Raw genomic sequence first — 17424 nt, 5'->3', positions numbered from 1 at the left:
GATGGGATCTTTTACATGCACGCCAATGTGTACACGGAACCTCGTTTTTTTGTACCATCCGAACGACTAGACAGCTGTCCTTGTCAGGCCCTCCATTCTGCATCATTGACAAGGGGGAACCACGCTGGACGAACTTTCTCGGCCAATGCAGGGATCGAACACCCTACCTCCAGGCAAGCGAGCCAGCATCTTACCCACTTAGCCACCGTGACCCCAATTCTTTAAAGATTTAGCTAATGTCTTGAAATAGTGTAGATAATGAAGTACACTTTAGTCACTTGGGCTCATTTTCTTGGATGTTGATTAAATGGACTAAGAAGTATTTTTTAAGCCAGAATCACAATAAAGCTGTGTAGAATTTATCTATTATGACTTGAAAGAGGGAGAGACCCCATAGCCCTGTAAATGATTTAAATGTTGGGTTTTTGTGTCCCCTTGGGATCTCATTCTAAAAGAGAAACCATCTTCATCGAAAAAAAAAAATGAAATGGGGTTTAACATCCTACTTTTCCTCAGATTGGGCTAATGAAGACGGGCACGCACAAGCTATGATGAAAATTATGTCAGGACATCAACTACGTTTTTTTTTTATCATACAAACTTTAGTAATGAGGCTAGGTCTAAAATTCAATCGCTAATATCTTGGTTCAGAGTGGAGCAATTTGACTGAAAATTTCATTATATTCCCTTTACATTATCTAGCTTTTAACTATCATAGTGAGAATTGCCAGCTCTTTATCTAATCTCCCATAATGCCCCTTTAAAGACTGAGAGATCTATTGTTAGCTCACCTTTACTGATAACATTTTCTAGTAAAGTATCATCCCATATCCTCGTCCATGTTGATAGATATCGCTTGGCAGAAAATCCAGGTCGTATCTGGCGTTCGTTGTGAAATTTTCGGCGATTGTGAATAAAACCAAGATATACATCATTACTTTCATTCACTTGCTGTAAAAAAAGTGACATAATATACAGACTGTCTGAAAACACAACACAATGTGCAAAATGCAAAGCTCAAGGTTACCTGGTGATGGTAATGCATCCATGAAATCAGATAGAATTTGATGTCTAGAAAATCAAAATCAGATTACTGCGAAGAATCACACAGACCCAAAGCATTCTCTGACTAGAGTTACGAATTTACTCAAAATTGTTCGCCTTATTTTAATTAAAATATATCCCTATATAAAACTTTTGTTGTTTTAATTTATCAAATTGTGAACTCGGTGCCTGAATCATTCTTGATTCTCTAAGTTTCAAAACATTAGTCTCAATATTTCAGTAATCATACATGTGCTCCAGTTATTTAAAAAGGAAACTCAACCTTTAGTTCTCTACAATATAAATTTTTCGAGCTACGAAATTCTCATAGATTCCTGTTAATATGATTCTGGTCAATTCTTCCTAAAGTTAATGGATGTCAAGAGAGAGAGAGAGAGAGAGAGAAATAGATGTCAAGAGAGAGAGAGAGAGAGAAATGGGGTTTAACCTCCACTCCACACAAACTAGGTCATTTTGTGACTAACATAATAATATGGTTTAATTTCATTTCAATAATTCTCTTGCGCGTCGGGGTCTTTAGCAGTGGGAGGAAACCGGAGGACCCAGAGAAAACCCACGATGGTTGAACCGGCGAACCTACTCCTTGTCACGTACAACCAGGATAATGGATAGCAATGCAAACCAGAGAACCAAAAGAAATCCAAGCATCGCAAAATACTCATGACTGACAAAGAGGGACATCGATAGGGTCTAACATGCACTTGACACAAACAAGGTTATTTCAGGACTAACATATGATTCAATTTAAAAAATTTAATTCAATAATTTTCTAGTGCGTGGGCGTCTTTAGTAGAGGGAGGAAATGGAAGGACCCCATGAAAACCTACAAAGTTTGACAGGAGAATCGACCAAGCAGTTGACCGAATGACACACCTTATCATGTAAAGCGCATGCCATCCAACCCCCTGACTGTCTGAGATGACAGACGGTATGATCTACACAGCATGCTATATACTCTTTCAGAATATACCTAATATTATTATTTTGACAGTTTATCTCTTATTCATAGGATAAACTTGACTTGGCTAGATCATCAACTGTTTTAATATTCAGCCCTGCCAAAGATAACACACGATATGATCTACACAGCATGCTATATACCACACTTGCCAAACACTCAGTAGACTCTCCATTAAGCAGCCACCCAAGGGAATTTTCACAACTGACCGCTTAACGGGAGTGGCCTCTTAATAAAATCTTGGTGCTTTATGTGCTGACATAAATTTAATATATAACGCTTGGATGCATTGGAAGCGAACATCAATACTTGCATCGGTAAATTTGACCGTCGCTGAATCTTGCGCAGAATGAAAATTCTTTACTCAAATCTATTTGGACATAACTTCTGTAAACTTGTCATTTTTTAACAACCTTCGATACTACTGTCTACCATTGTGATGCATTCGATAATATTTATCCATTTTTGTGAAGAAAATTGATGAATTAATTTTATTTTATCAAAAAAGCACATGAACAAAAAACCATCGCTGATTTTATCAACTATTTACAGGAGGTGTAACTCTGTATGTAATATTATAGGAGGCGCTAAAACGTCTGTTTAACAACAAAGTGGCAATGGAAAAGAGATACTAGATGATCGTGACAAAACTCGGTACTTTTATTTTATTCAATCAGTATCAAATAATGTGTCGTTACGCGTGAAAACAATGATCAGGCTAGTTGTTTAATAAAACAAAAGATTAATTAACAGATAATCCCGGGTTGATTGTTTTTAATTTTTACATTTCTTTTTACCTGATCAGTTGGGGTCCAGTTAATTAACTACTACTCATGGGATTAGCGGGGGTGTTACAAAGAACGACAAGATGGTATCATTCAACAATGGCCGTTGAATGGGCGATGTTTTTTTAAATTTATTAGTAAAATAGTGACCGCTGGCCGCGTTAGAGGAGTGACCATTGAATAAAGAGATGAAACAACAGATTTTTTATGGGGGGGATTTATTGTGACCGCTTACAAGGAGATGTCGCTGAATAGGAGTGGCTGCTCATACAGATTCTACTATATTATTATTATTTTTATAGTTTACCTCTTTTCCATAAGATAAAATTGACTTGGCTAGATCATCAACTGTTTTAATATTCAGCCCTTTGGTTGCATTAACACTTTGTGATAACGGTGTGACATGATGTTTGTGTGCACGATCACGATTTCGAAGCGCCAAATCTTCTGAGAACAATAACAATGCTCCACGTCTGGTTGTAAAGGTTTTGGGTAAATCTATCTTTTTTGATTCTCTGGCCGATGCTGTTGAAGGGGATGGTATAAAGGGACATCTTGTTTGAATTGGTGGAAGATAAATTCTCTTTGGATCCTTCACAAAATTAAAATAGTCCTGTAAAATAATAATAATAATAGTGTATATTTATAATGCGCAAAATTCCATACATGTATGCATACTCAAAGCGCCAAAAGAGAACAGATTTCATGCTACATTATCATGAATCATTATTCTACAAGCATTGTTACACTATTCATATATAGAATACATAAAGTACTGATTATAAAATGTTCTTAAATATTGAAATGAAATGAAATGAAATGGGGTTTAACGTCCTACTGTTCTGCTCCTAACCTGGGCTAATGAAGACGGGCATACGCCATACAGTGTGCTATGAGGGAAATTTTGCCCGGACAGCGGCACTACGGCCTACTCTTATATTGAATTCCAACTGCCAAGGGATCTTTTACGTGCACGCCAATGAGTACACAGGACCTCGGTTTTTCGTCCCATCCGAACGACTAGACAGCTTTCCTTGTCAGGCCCTCCGTCCTGCATCACTGACAAGGGAGAACCACGCCGGAAAACTGGATGAACTTTCTCGGCCAATGCATGGATCGAACACCCGACCTCCAGGCTAGCGAGTGTTAAATATTGAATATTAGGATGCCATATTTTCAGGGCAAGATAACATCAATATTTATTGAAATTGACCAAGATTGAATTCTAATTCATGTTTTTAATTTAGAGTAGTATGGAAAATATTGAGTTAAGAGAGAGAGAGAGAAATGGGGTTTAACGTCCACTCGACACAAACTAGGTCATTTCGGGACTAACATATGGTTTTTAATTTTTTTATTTCAATAATTCGCTTGCGCGTAGGGGTCTTTAGCAGTGGGAGGAAACTGGAGTACCCGGAGAAAACCCACGAGGTTGGACAGGCGACCCTACTCCTTGTCACGTACAACCGGGGAATCAAAGCCCCGCCAGTTGACTCAATGACAGACCGTATGATACAGCGTGCGCGTGCTAACCATTCGGCCATCCAACCCCCCATTGAGTTAAGAGGTTGAGTTAAGAGGTTTAGCTCCAGTAATACAGGTTGTACTAACAGACATTATAATGGCTGTAGACTTTACATTAATACTAACTGATATGTCATTAGATACAACAATTACAACTCTAGACTCATTCTTATCAAATATTTATTAGTTTACATCAGGTTAAGAGACCTCTTAACCAACGTAATAAGATCTAAACATGCAATGTTACTATAAACTATTGATGTCTACTACTTATATCCAACTATAATCATAGCATGAATCTTATCATATAAACATAAACTAAAAGGTGTCTTTAGTTAAACATACATTATGCAAGAGCTAAATCTGCCTTTTGCAGGTCTTTCTTTAGGCCTAAAATGTTATACAAATTATCAATTAGACATCTTATCCAGACTATAATCAACCCTCCATGAAATGTTTACAGGATTTGAATACATTTTGTGATGGATGATTTAAACATACATTATGCAAGAGCTAAATCTGCCTATACAGGTCTTTCGTTAGTTCTAAAATGTTATATAAATTATCAATTAGACATGTAATAACTTATCTAGACCATAATAAACTCTTGATGTCATTGTAGCCTGCGATGTTTACTGGATTTGAATACAGTTTGTGATGGATGATTTAACGTCAAAATCGATAATCGAGAGACTTTGTTTTTTATCGTACCGACTTTAGTAATGATGATCAAGGCAAGACCTAAAATTTAATCGCTAATATCTCGGTTCGGAGTGAAGCAATTTGACTGAAATTTTTAACATATTCTCTTTATGCTATCTATTTTTTAACTGGTATAGTGAGAGCTGTCAACTCTTGATCTAATCTCCCATGATGCCCCTTTAATATCAATTAAATCAGAAATGGCCTAAACAAATTATAAGTGATAGCAAAATGAGTCAGAAGTCACAAGTTTACAATACAGTAACAATATATGTTCAAAAATGTCCAAACAGGCTAAAGAAATAATTGGAAAACTTATTTTGTTATATTTGTTAAATTTAAACTTTTACCTTTCATGTTAAAAATATATTTTACGCCAATTTTAACCATTTTTTTTCATATCTACCAGTAAAATACCAATCTGATTAAAACACAGGTTCTATTTCATTTCGTTTTTTGTAGTTCAAAATTTCGTTTTACTTGTCTTTACTACACTAGGATCTGGAAGAGTTGTTGTATAAACCACATTCTGGATGATGTGAGGGATTAGCCAATAAAACGATCTGTTACGGCCAGTACGTATGTATGTTCGCCCATCACGCTTCGTCGCTACACTCCACCCCCATATTATATGGTATCAAATTAACCAGCATGACCCCGTAAATGTTTTAGGGCATCAAATTTGGGCCTGGGAATTATGCTTTGTCCCTGCACTCCACCCCCACATATGTGGTATCAAATTTGGGCATGGGGAGAATTTGGGCCCCGTACAAATTTGCGCCCCTGGAGAATTGGGGAATTTGGGCCTCAGCAAGGCTGGATATCATGCTAGTTTAGATTAATGTTATTTTACATTGGTTCCCTTTTTATTAATGCTAGTTCTACCATATGCCAACAAGGAACCCACCTCAATGGTTTTCTGTTGTTATATAATTGCATATCTTCTTCAAAAATATGAATCACTTATTGCTATATATTTATGCAAGGAGCAAATTGGTTTTGCCTGTGTCTAATTGTTGGGTTATGTTCTTTCAAAATTTGTTATGCCTATGGCTTGTTGGGCTATGTTCTTGTATATATAATTTGTTTTGTCAATGTTTTGTTGTGCAGTTTTCCTGATTTGTATATAATAATTAGTCTGTAGGCCTATGTTATTTATTGTAAACAAGGGAAACTATATATTTATTTACATTCAATCACCACTCTGTTGAATGATTAATGGTTCTGCATCTATATTAAACAAAATGAATGAAACGATATGTATTTGTAACGGAAATGAATTTTATATCGTCAAATAACATTTCATCAATATCTATTATATTATCATACCTCCGGCTCTAAAAACACTTCAACCCTTTCATGACCATTCTGTTGTATTTCTCCAATACCTCGACTTAACAGCGAAAGGTTTAATGCAGTTCCTCCACCAACCATTTTAACAATTACGAATTAATGGTACTTTCTGATCTCTCTCTATATAATAACTTTGTCAGTTAGTTACACCAGTTAAAAGTCTATTACTTATGCTGGCCATTCTTCTTGCAAGAAAGGCGAAATAAAACTTCATTACATAAACATTTACATGGCGCTCGTACAAACACAATAATAACAGAGAACAGTAAGTAATCACATAGTTGACAACAATATTCAAATACGGTAAAATATTTTTATAATATTGAATATTATTATAAATCTGTTAACCAACAAAACGACTCAAAAAACTTTCTCCTGACAAACTTTGTTTTCATTTGGAGCGCTCACATCCGCCATGTTGTTTATCGTTGCTGGGTGTCATGACGTCACAGCAGGTGCGCGTTCTATTACATGGGGAGAACGAGTTAGACGTTATGCTTAATTGTTTTCTAAATGATTAGCATGGCCCTTCAAGTCGTATTATTATATCAATTTAATGCAATATATATATTTTTTTTTATCGTTGGTGACAATACATTTTTATATCTATTGCTGTAAGCAGATAAGATTTATTCTTTGTTCCCCCGTTCTCAAAGTGGGCTTGTCCTAATTCACACTAGCCATGTGCTCGAACCTACCTGTCATCGGAAATCTACTTCAGTTAAATAAAAGTAGATCACACATAGAAGACAGTTTTATCAGGGATCAATACAGTTTATGCAACTGGGCATTTCCCTGATAATACTTATTCGGCCAATAGGCCTACTGCTATTACTGATGTAATAGGCTTTTCGCATAAAATTGTATTGCATAATGCTATATGGTTTATGGTGGGTGGTTTAATACCATTCACATTGACGGCGGGGGGTGGACGTGTAATTTCCGGAAGGAAAATCCCAACTTTGTTATCTTGAGTTCATAACTTCCAATGATTACTCTGAATACGGAGGAAAGGATCAGCCAATAATCTTCACTGAAATACAAAAATTTGATGTCTACAAAAATAGAAATATCCATGACTGTTCAAACAAAAAGTTCGGTTTATTATAGTGGTCAACCTCCATCTAAAAATTAAACCACGACGTTTTGCGGAAAATAAATCAATTAGAATATCTGTGGTTTTGTTTTATTTTCGCCCGGGTACAGCATAGATCACAACAATACCTAATACATTAATGTATGACAACTCATCCCCAAGCCAAATTATCTCAAGACCACTCGGCCCAATAGAAGACAACTCATCCCAAGTTTCCAAGACCACCCACTATTAGACCAGGAGTCCAGTGGGTCTACCTAGCTGAAAAGTGTACCAATTTTCTCCTATATGGTATCAATGCATGTATATCTGGTATCATCAGAATGTAAGTCTGTCGGGTTTCTGGTGGTGGGTGTGGTATTCCACGCCCAAAATGCGATGCCCCCAACTAGGCTAGATTAGCTCAAAAGTGTACCACATGAAAATCGTACAGCAGTGTACCGTACATCTTAAGATATTACAAAAACACTCTGGCAGACATTTCTAGTGGTGGGTTAGGCCTACCCCTGACAGAGGTATGTAATTGCAAGACATTTGTAGTGGTGGAGTATCCCTGACAAGAGTTGGGCCTATCTATTTTCCTGACCACAGCTAGGCTAGATTAGCTGAAATCTGTACCACCTAAAACAGCTTTGGAGTTGTTCAGTACCACGACGGGAATCATGAATGACCACTGCCAGACAATTTGTGCGGTGGGTAACCCCTAACAGACACGCCCAAAAATGCCACGCCCCCAACTTGGCTAGATTAACGGGCACTGTTCCCGTGTTTTAAAAAATTAAAATTTTAGCCAGGATGCGTAGAATACTAATACCTAGCACATATGGAAGAGGCGATAAACTGACAGGCTTGCATTTTTATGATACCAGATATACATGCATTGATATAGGAGAAAATTGGTACACTTTTCAGCTAGGTTAACCCCCTGGGCTCCCGCTCTATATAGTAGTGTTTGTTTCAATACTCGCACGGACCAATAAAATGATCAATTTATTGTTTTTTATTTATTAAATTAAAATTTAAATAAATATATATTACACAAAAAATTGTTACATCAACAATTTACAAGAATAAATTAAATTAATAAACATGAATGAATTTAATTTAGTTTATTAAATAATTAAAATATATGTTTTTTTATTATCTTTTTCTTCGCTTTCTTATTTAGTTTTTGCTTCACTTTTTGTTCATTCAGTTAGTTTGTTGGCCCGTAGATGGCTCCATATCTTTTCAATAACCGACTTTGTTCATTACATAATTTCACCCGAAACCACAAGTGATTTAAACCCAATTTCTGTTTCTTTAAACGAGGTGTTCAGAAGGGCGTTGTGGATGATCGAAGAAACAGTGTGTACGGGGTCATGACCCTATGACGTAATGAGTTTACACAACACGGAGCTCACCTGAGAAAAATCTCCAGCATTGTCGGAGGCTTGATCAACTTTCTCTAACGTAATGCTGCATCTACCTGGTAAAGTCACTGTTTTCATACTGCTATGTTTGGCAGTAAGTGCGATTGGTTTTATAATGCACCTGGTTGCTGTGTGTACACCATTTTGGCTAATTTCAAAAAAGGGTGGGGAAACACAAGCTTGGACTGGATTATGGAAAGTTTGTAAGAGAACTACTAAGTGGACTAAATATTACTGTGAAGATGTTCCCGAGGAACTTACTGGTAGTAAGTATTTAATATATAAAATATGTTTAACAACAGTGGCCTGCTCCATCACAATAATGCCATTTCCTTTTCGTTTAGACATGGGACATATGATCATCATGGTCGCCACTCGCGCAATTGGCAGTTGTAGGCTACTAACTTATTGCTTTTACGTTCTCTGACAGAGAGTATGTCTACTGTGCACGACGTTCACAAGGATTCGGCAGGACAGTGACAAAAACAAATCGGTATATCCTGCATTTCACACGATACCCGTCACTGCGCCAATTTATGGCTTGGACGCTTCTGACAATTTTTTGATAGATGTAAAGTAACCAGGGTCCGGTTTCAGGGCGATATACACCCCATTTCATTTCTTTTCAAATTAAAGATGCCTCCCCACTTCCTACAAACTGTCGGATTTGATGATATACATGTACTTGGACTAAAAATTACTTTATCTATAAAAAGTTTGCTTCAATTCCTTCTCCAAACATTTGAATCCGAAGAAAACTGCCAGCATCCTTGTTTCTCACGTGACTTGATGAGCTTCTACAATTTGTCGTTAATAGCTGTCCGTTTACCATAAATATCGAATCCGAAGTAATTTTTTGGATTATCCCCCATTTAATCACAAAGTCTGCAGCACTTGATCTGATAGATCCGTTTGTTATTAATTGTGGTGTCAGTATATTGTGTTTTGACCGTATTTCTATCTTGGATAATTGTTTGTGTGTGGCGTTGTCCCCGATGCACTTACTATTTAAGTATCCTGCTATTTTCACAATCTCTAGCAATTCGAACACCAAAACCAAACGCCCCCTACTTTCTCCTGTGCGCGCCTCATGGATGTTTTCTACGAACTCCAATATTTTTTCTAGATCGATTGGGTGTCTCTACTTCCCATATATACCAAATATGCCATAGTTTTATTGGAAATAACTACCCTATAAATATTTTCGTGGAAATGTATCTTTAAGTAAATGACAGTGTCTTAATTTTGTGTTTCAGCAACGCTTCGTGCTGTTCAAGGAAGTGTATTGGCGAGCCTGCTGTTTATATTGGTTGGAGGTGTGGCTACAGTAGCAGCATTAGCAATGGCGCGTGAAAATCTAAATCACACCAATTTACTGCGATTCTCATCTGTGGTCAATTTCTTCGCAGGTGACCATTATAGGTTTTCATTTAAAGGGAAACAATTCCCAAATTAAAGTAGCGAAGTCTCCAACTCAATATCGTCCAAAGCCTTCAACATTGAAAACGCGAATTATTTGTCAATTTAAATCAACACTGATGTTGTGATCTTACCGGGAAAAGGCGGGCTTCTGATATCCAATATTTAAGACAAAATAAACATTTTACCATGGGTACACGAATCGTGTACCAGAATAAGTTTCAGTGCCATTTGTAACAAGGGACTCGAAAAACGAGGCTAGACATATTCCACAGGTCATGCCAAACTTGATGCCACATTCTCATCTGGAAAGCATGCGCAATAGATGCTATCGGTGTAGACTAAACCACACGCCAGAGATTGCCATTCGATTGAGACTTCTGGGTATTTCGCCGAACATAACTGATTTGAAATTAGAGTAAACACGGAAACGATCGAATCTAAACCATTTTTATATATACATTAATATTAGTATTACATTATTATATGGGTTGCGACCTATTTGTGTCAATTTCTACGTCCCAAATATTAGCGATTTAAATCCTTTAAACATGGGTCTTTCCTATTTACAGATAGGAGCCGCGATGGCTTAGTAAGACGTTAGCTCGATAATCCCGAAGGTCCCGTGTTCAATCTCGGCGCGGTTGCCCTCGTCACTCACTGGTGCAGGACGGAGGGCCTGACAAGGGACAGTGTTAGTCGTTCGAATGGGAGGAAAACTCGAGGTTCCGTGTACACATTGGCGTGGACTTAAACGAACCATTTATAGATGGACCCTTGACAGTTTGAATTCGAAATAAGAGTAGGCCATAGCGGCGTTGTCCAGGCAAGATTTCCCTGCAGATTTGGTCAAAGGTCACGAGATGTAAACAGGACTAGGCCTAATCCTTAATATTTAGACCGGACATAAGACAAGTAAAAACAAAATTTTGAACTATAAACAAACGAAACGAAATATGCTCTGTGTTTTAATCAGATTATAATTGATCCGACTTTAAAACATAATTTAATTTTGTTCAATTTGTTATCTATTATAGTTATATCATCACTGGCATCAGCAGTTATATTCTGGGTGAAAACAAACTACTTCAGAGATAGCAAATATGTAGACCAAGATAGTACAACTACAATTGATACGGGATTTTCATTAAAGCTAGAAATTGCCACAGCCATATTTATGTTCTTGGCTTCCATAATGGCGCTCATACATATCCGAGTTAAAGATGGACTCCAACAAATGGTGGGCAATAATCAAGTAATTCGTGTGTGAAGTTTGTTTCTAAACATATAAAGGGAACATTTAAATGAATAAAGTTCTTTGCATAGTATTTGTTTGTTGTCTTTATTTGTCAATCACAGGTCTTGTCCATCTCATATCACACATGAGAGCCACAGTGGTTAAGTTCACCGTGTTCAAAACCCTGGCTTGATCGATAGTGTACATCGGAATTTTTGGCGTGGCTCCCCCTTGTCAGTGATGCAGGATGGATGGGATGGGATGAAACACCGAGGTCCCATATAAATGTAAAAGAACCCTTGGCAGTTGAAATTCGATATAAGAGTATGCCCAAGTTCCGCTGAACGATCAAATTTCCCTCATAGCACACTGTATGGCGATTGTCCGTCCTCATTAGCCCACTCGCAGCTGAACAGTAGGATGTTAAACCTCTTGTGTGCCAACCGGGGTGTTCCCTGCGTTTTACCCCTTTCACTCCCTACACAACATAAAACAACACACACCAAATATACTTCAACTTCCTGGGCCCTTATTCACGAAAAATTAAACTAAGATACAATCGAAATTTTAAGAAATACTGCAATTCGATTGGCTGACCAGTAAAATCAATCTGCATATATCCAATGAAGTTGCAGTATTCCTTAAAATTTCGGTTGTAACTTAGTTTAAGTTTTCGTGAATAAGGGCCCTGGAAAGTTAAAGTTATGTATCCTTATACTGTCCTGATAGAAATGCATCACACAAAATCCCCCGCCCCTGCATCAATTTAGGTACGCTGAGATCGAAAGCTCTTTTGTGATCTTTTTTGTCGAGGCTTTTGGTCTTTGCCTTGTGTTACCGAAGTGCGTACTTGTGTCCGGGATGTTTAAATCCATTTAAAGGGACAATAACACTTGCTGGCTTGACAGCTCCAGAAAATAAAAAAATAGCCTTATTCTAAGTACTAGATGTGTTAGTGTCCTATCTGTTGTGTAAATTATCCATTAGATCCTATTTTACTTGTCCAGAGGGTTCATAAATATTTTTAAATCCAAGTCACATTTGAAAAGCTTTACGTCAGGCTTTTCAAATCATTTAGTTGAATTTTTCCAATTTTTTAAATTAGGTGTGTTAAGATGAAATTTGAATCATCAATTAATTGGAATATTGTAAAATAGTGCAATTTGTTGACCAGAATAAAGATTGGGACATATTATTCAGTTACAAGAGTGGTATTGAGCCTTTAAATATCGGTCATCCGTTGGTCTAGAGTATTAATACTAATTCATGTAACATTTGAAGCCAAAAGAAAGACCTGCAATAGGAAGATTTAAGTCTTAACTGATATGAAACTTGGACACTTACTAAGGCCGTCACATTACCGGAAACAAAACCCGGTTGGCGATGGTCTATTACACTTGTTTCTTACCACGATTTCTCATCCTTAGATAATCCCGTAAAACAATCGGACATCCATTCATTGGCGGGAGCTTGCAATTCTGTCGTTCAGAATCCCTCCCAGACAAAGGCCCAGCAAACCAGTAAGACAAATATAATGACGTCACAGAGGTAAACCCTATGGCTAGACGAGAAATGAATCGGACGTTGACTCATGCGCCATTGCCACAGTCACTTGTGCATCACTTCTGCTATCGTTGGACACAAAAGTCGATGCATTATTCCATATGCAACACAGCAACACACCCAGGTGAAAAACGAAAACACATCCATGTTCAAAATGGCAATTACGCCCAATGAATCCTTGAGATAATTATCAAAATCGTGAAAAACCTGATTTTTGGACCGGAATCGAGGTGTATATTTGGGTTATAATGTCTATGTCGTACTAAACGCCAAATGAGGGGCTGACAGCCGTCTAGTCGTTCAGATGGAGCGAAAAACCGAGTTCCCGTGTACACTCTGGCGTGTACGTAAATACAAGATCCCTTGACAGTTGGAATTCGATATAAGAGGAAGCGGTAGTGCCGCTGTCCGGGCAAAATTTCCCTCATAGCACACTGTATGGCATATGCTCTTCTTTATTAGCCCAGTTCGGGGCAGAACAGTAGGACGTTAAACCTCATTTCATTTCATCGCCATAATGATTTCTACTCACAAATTGACAATGTAAATTGTTCTCAACACATTTTGCTGTCGACAAAAACACACCAGTTTTCAAGTCTGGCCATAGGAATGCATCTACCAGGAAAAGTTACATATTTTATCCTACTGAGTTTAACGTGTAGTTCTATTGCTTTCGGAATTCATATGATTGGACTTTCAACACCTTATTGGCGTTTGGTGTCTGTTCAAGGCCAAGAAGTTATTCGTTCTGGACTATGGAAAACCTGTTTTGTTTCGACTCGTGTTTTGGAGGACTTTGCTTGTAGAGACATTTCGAAGAAATATATGGACAGTTAGTTTATATTTATTCCTTTTGGGTTATGGGGTTGGGTGGTCGAATAGTCTAACACGTGCGCTTTAGATCAAAAGGTCTGTCGTTAAGTCAATTTCCCCCTCTCACAGCTAAATACCCCCACGCGGCGCATTCGAATTATTGAAATAAAACTTGAACCATGTTAGTCCCGAAATGACTATCTTCATTTTGCTTTATTTTTATTCACAATGTTACATTCTTTTACTTGGCAATGGCGCGGAGAAATCACTCACGTAAAAGAATCCTTAACATTTGCAACTTGAAGAAAAGTAGAGAAAAATTAGAATCTTCTGGCAAACTTTTCCATCTTCACATTGCATAGATAAAGGTAGATAATGAAATAAAATGGGGTTTAACATCCTACTGTTTTGCTCCTATCTGGGCTAATGAAGACGGGCATACCCATACAGTGTGCTATGATGGAAATTTTGCCCGGAGTGGCACTACGGTCTACTCTTCTATCGAATTCCAACTGTCAAGGGACCTCGGTTTTTCGTCCTATCCGAATGACTAGACAGCTGTCCTTGCCAGATTCTCCGTCCTGCATCACTGACAATGGGGGAACCACGCCGGAAAATCTGGATGAACTTTCTCGGCCAATGCAGGGATCGAACATCCGACCTCCGGGTTAGTCTCGAAATGGCCTTCTTTGTGTCGAGTGGACGTTAAACCCCATCTCTCTGTCTCTCCTGAAAGCATGATATTTGTAATGGCCGTGAAATATCAAATTACTAGCAGGATACCCGGCTTCGCTCGGGGGTCATAACTCCGCAACCGGTAGTGGTAGACTAACGCCACCTGGCCTATGTTACTCCCCGGTCCGAGCTACCCCTATACCCCAAATTTCAGACTCGGGGCAGACCTAGTGTAGCCGCCAAGCCCGAACAGACCGGCTTCGCTCGGGGATCATAACTCCGAAACCGGAAGTGGTAGACTAACGCCACCTGGCCTGTTACTCCCCAGTCCGAGCTACCCCTATACCCCAAATGTCAGACTCGGGGCAGACCTAGTGTAGCCGCCAACCCCGAACAGACCGGCTTCGCTCGGGGGTCATAACTCCGAAACCGGAAGTGGTAGACTAACGCCACCTGGCCTATGTAACTCCCCGGTCCGAGCTACCCCACCGGAAGTGGTAGACGTTAAACCCCATCTCTCTGTCTCTCCTGAAAGCATGATATTTGTAATGGCCGTGAAATATCAAATTACTAGCAGGATACCCGGCTTCGCTCGGGGGTCATAACTCCGCAACCGGAAGTGGTAGACTAACGCCACCTGGCCTATGTTACTCCCCAGTCCGAGCTACCCCTATACCCCAAATTTCAGACTCGGGGCAGACCTAGTGTAGCCGCCAACCCCGAACAGACAGACAGACAAACGACAGTCACAAATAGATAGATAGATAGATAGATAGATATATTGACGGCTAGGTAGATTACCAAAATAATTTCTCCTGAAGCACCTCGATCTATTTCCAGGTATTTGGATATGGTTTTCAATCTATGGTTAGCGGGGAGATGGGCGTAATCCAGTGACGTGAACTCTGTGACGTCACATTATAAGGAATGGTTTATTGGGCACCGTGACTTGGGGAGTAAACAATAAATATATTATTTTTTTAGGTGCTTTTAAGGCTGTTGAAAGTTGTGCATTAATTAGTTTATTACTAATATTAGTTGGTGGTGTGTCAACGACTACAGCTTTAGCTCTGGCCCGTGAAAATCTATCTCATACAAACTGGCTTCGATTCTCAACAGTCATCAATTTCTTAGCAGGTAGGATGTATTCATTGATATGTATCAAACAGCACCCTTGTGTAGGTGGAGGGGCCTGGGGGATGTAACTGGGGTGACACTTCTTGGGGTGGGGCGGCAAATTATCAAAGTGCATACCAGAAATATTTAAAGCGGGCACCTTGGAACATTCATGGACTCCTTAGAGACTGGGTCACTGAGTTAGCAAATCACCGGCCTTCTCTTCCCCATAAGCTGTCAGTTCATATTTCAGCAAATAGAGAGGGTAGAATTGTGATTCAATGGAGGATTGAAGGGGAAATAAAAAAAATTACATATAAGTTGATTTAATAAATAGTTATTTAGATAAATTGTTAAAAGTATAAAATCTTTAACAATAAAAAGTCAACTGTGCGTAGGTACTGAACAAAGTAGTTACAGTATACAAGCGGGGGGGGGGGCACTGAAACTGTTGGCCTCGGCGCCACATAGGCTTATGAGGGCCCTGGTTACACAAAGGTCAAAGCACAATGTGACAATGCGTTAACATCCCAAAACTCCTCTAAGGTTGCCGAAATTCAAAATGTTTTTCGCGCCCAGCGGAGGACAGCCTACCTAATCCAGCCCATGCTCCAGTGCTCAGATTCCTCTGTCTAGAATCTGAATAAAAAGAACCACGCGGTCCTTAATTTGGGAGCCACTTTGGCTAAGTGAGTGAGACGCTGGTGTGGGCCAAGAAAGTCCATCGGGATTTCCCGGTGTGGTTTCCCCTTGTCAGTGGTGCAGGACGGAGGGCCTGACAAGGACAGCTGTCTAGTTGTTCGGATGTGACGAAAAACCGAGGTTCCGTGTACACATTGGCGTGCACGTAAAAGATCCCTTGGCAGTTGGAATTCGATATAAGAGTAGGCCATAGCGCCGCTGTCCGGGCAAGATTTCCCTCATAGCACACTGTATGGCCGTCTTCATTAGTCCAGTCGGAACAGAACAGTAGGACGTTAAACCCCATTTCATTCATTTCTGTCATTAAATTATAACTGATACAATTAAAATTCTCCGTCATTTTTTTTTTCTCAGTTATTTCATCCCTGGTTGCTATAGTTATGTACGGTGTTATTACCAACAGATACAAGAAGAAACGAGAAGAATTTACGAGAGAAACCGTCATATTTGGTTGGTCTTTCATCCTTGAGATAATTACAGCAGTTTTGGTGTTTTTGGCGGCGATAATGTCACTCGTTCACATTCGAACAAAGGATGAATGTTTACCAACTTTAAGCTATGACACTGAAATAGACGCCGTTTAATTGTTTAAGCTATGAAACTGAAATAGACGCCGTTTAATTGTTTAAGCTATGCAACTGAAATAGACGCCGTTTAATTGTTTAAGCTCTGAAACTGAAATATGTGCCGTTTAATTGTTCCAGATCATATAAAAAGCTTATTTATTAAATAAACTGTTTAAATTGCTTTTGTAGTATTTTTTCTTGGCAGGACGAATTACCCAATACTGCCCAATACTTACTAAATAGGCTGCATGTACTCCCAAATACATCCACATGGCCCTACCACCTCATTATTATGAAAACTAACAGTTGTTGAATTATGCAAAATAATATTTAGTTAATTCGCGGAATTAGAAAAAGTTTTACGGTAAACTGGAAAAGATTATTTATAGTATCAGTAACTTACAGCCAATGAAAACCTACAGCAGAAATAGCGCTTTA

The 17424-nt window shown here is 38.6% G+C and overlaps 1 protein-coding gene and 2 long non-coding RNA genes across 4 annotated transcripts in view; 2 read left to right on the top strand and 1 right to left on the bottom strand.

Annotated features, from left to right (window-relative positions):
* LOC126832379 (uncharacterized protein KIAA2012 homolog) overlaps positions 1-6808 on the bottom strand; it is a 53924-nt gene extending 47116 nt beyond the window's left edge. For both annotated transcript variants that reach the window (XM_050563130.2, XM_050563131.2), the window contains exons 1-3: positions 6364-6808; positions 3116-3421; positions 792-951 (exon numbers count right to left, since the gene is read on the bottom strand). In XM_050563130.2, coding sequence (XP_050419087.1) covers positions 792-951; positions 3116-3421; positions 6364-6468 — 571 coding nt within the window. In that variant the 5' untranslated portion in view covers positions 6469-6808. The remainder of the gene's footprint in view (positions 1-791; positions 952-3115; positions 3422-6363) is intronic.
* A 2047-nt stretch (positions 6809-8855) lies between these two features.
* LOC126832393 (uncharacterized) lies at positions 8856-11642 on the top strand. The gene is made up of 3 exons (XR_007684692.2): positions 8856-9161; positions 10152-10304; positions 11352-11642. It is a non-coding gene; the product is annotated as an uncharacterized LOC126832393 (long non-coding RNA).
* A 2053-nt stretch (positions 11643-13695) lies between these two features.
* Positions 13696-17167, top strand: LOC126832394 (uncharacterized). The gene is made up of 3 exons (XR_007684693.1): positions 13696-13946; positions 15587-15739; positions 16775-17167. It is a non-coding gene; the product is annotated as an uncharacterized LOC126832394 (long non-coding RNA).
* Positions 17168-17424: the final 257 nt, after the last annotated feature.

Source organism: Patella vulgata, chromosome 9 (assembly GCF_932274485.2).
Source record: "Patella vulgata chromosome 9, xgPatVulg1.2, whole genome shotgun sequence".
Taxonomy (NCBI): domain Eukaryota; kingdom Metazoa; phylum Mollusca; class Gastropoda; family Patellidae; genus Patella; species Patella vulgata.
Note: the sequence above shows the minus strand (reverse complement) of the source record. Positions and strands in the feature narration are given on the sequence as shown.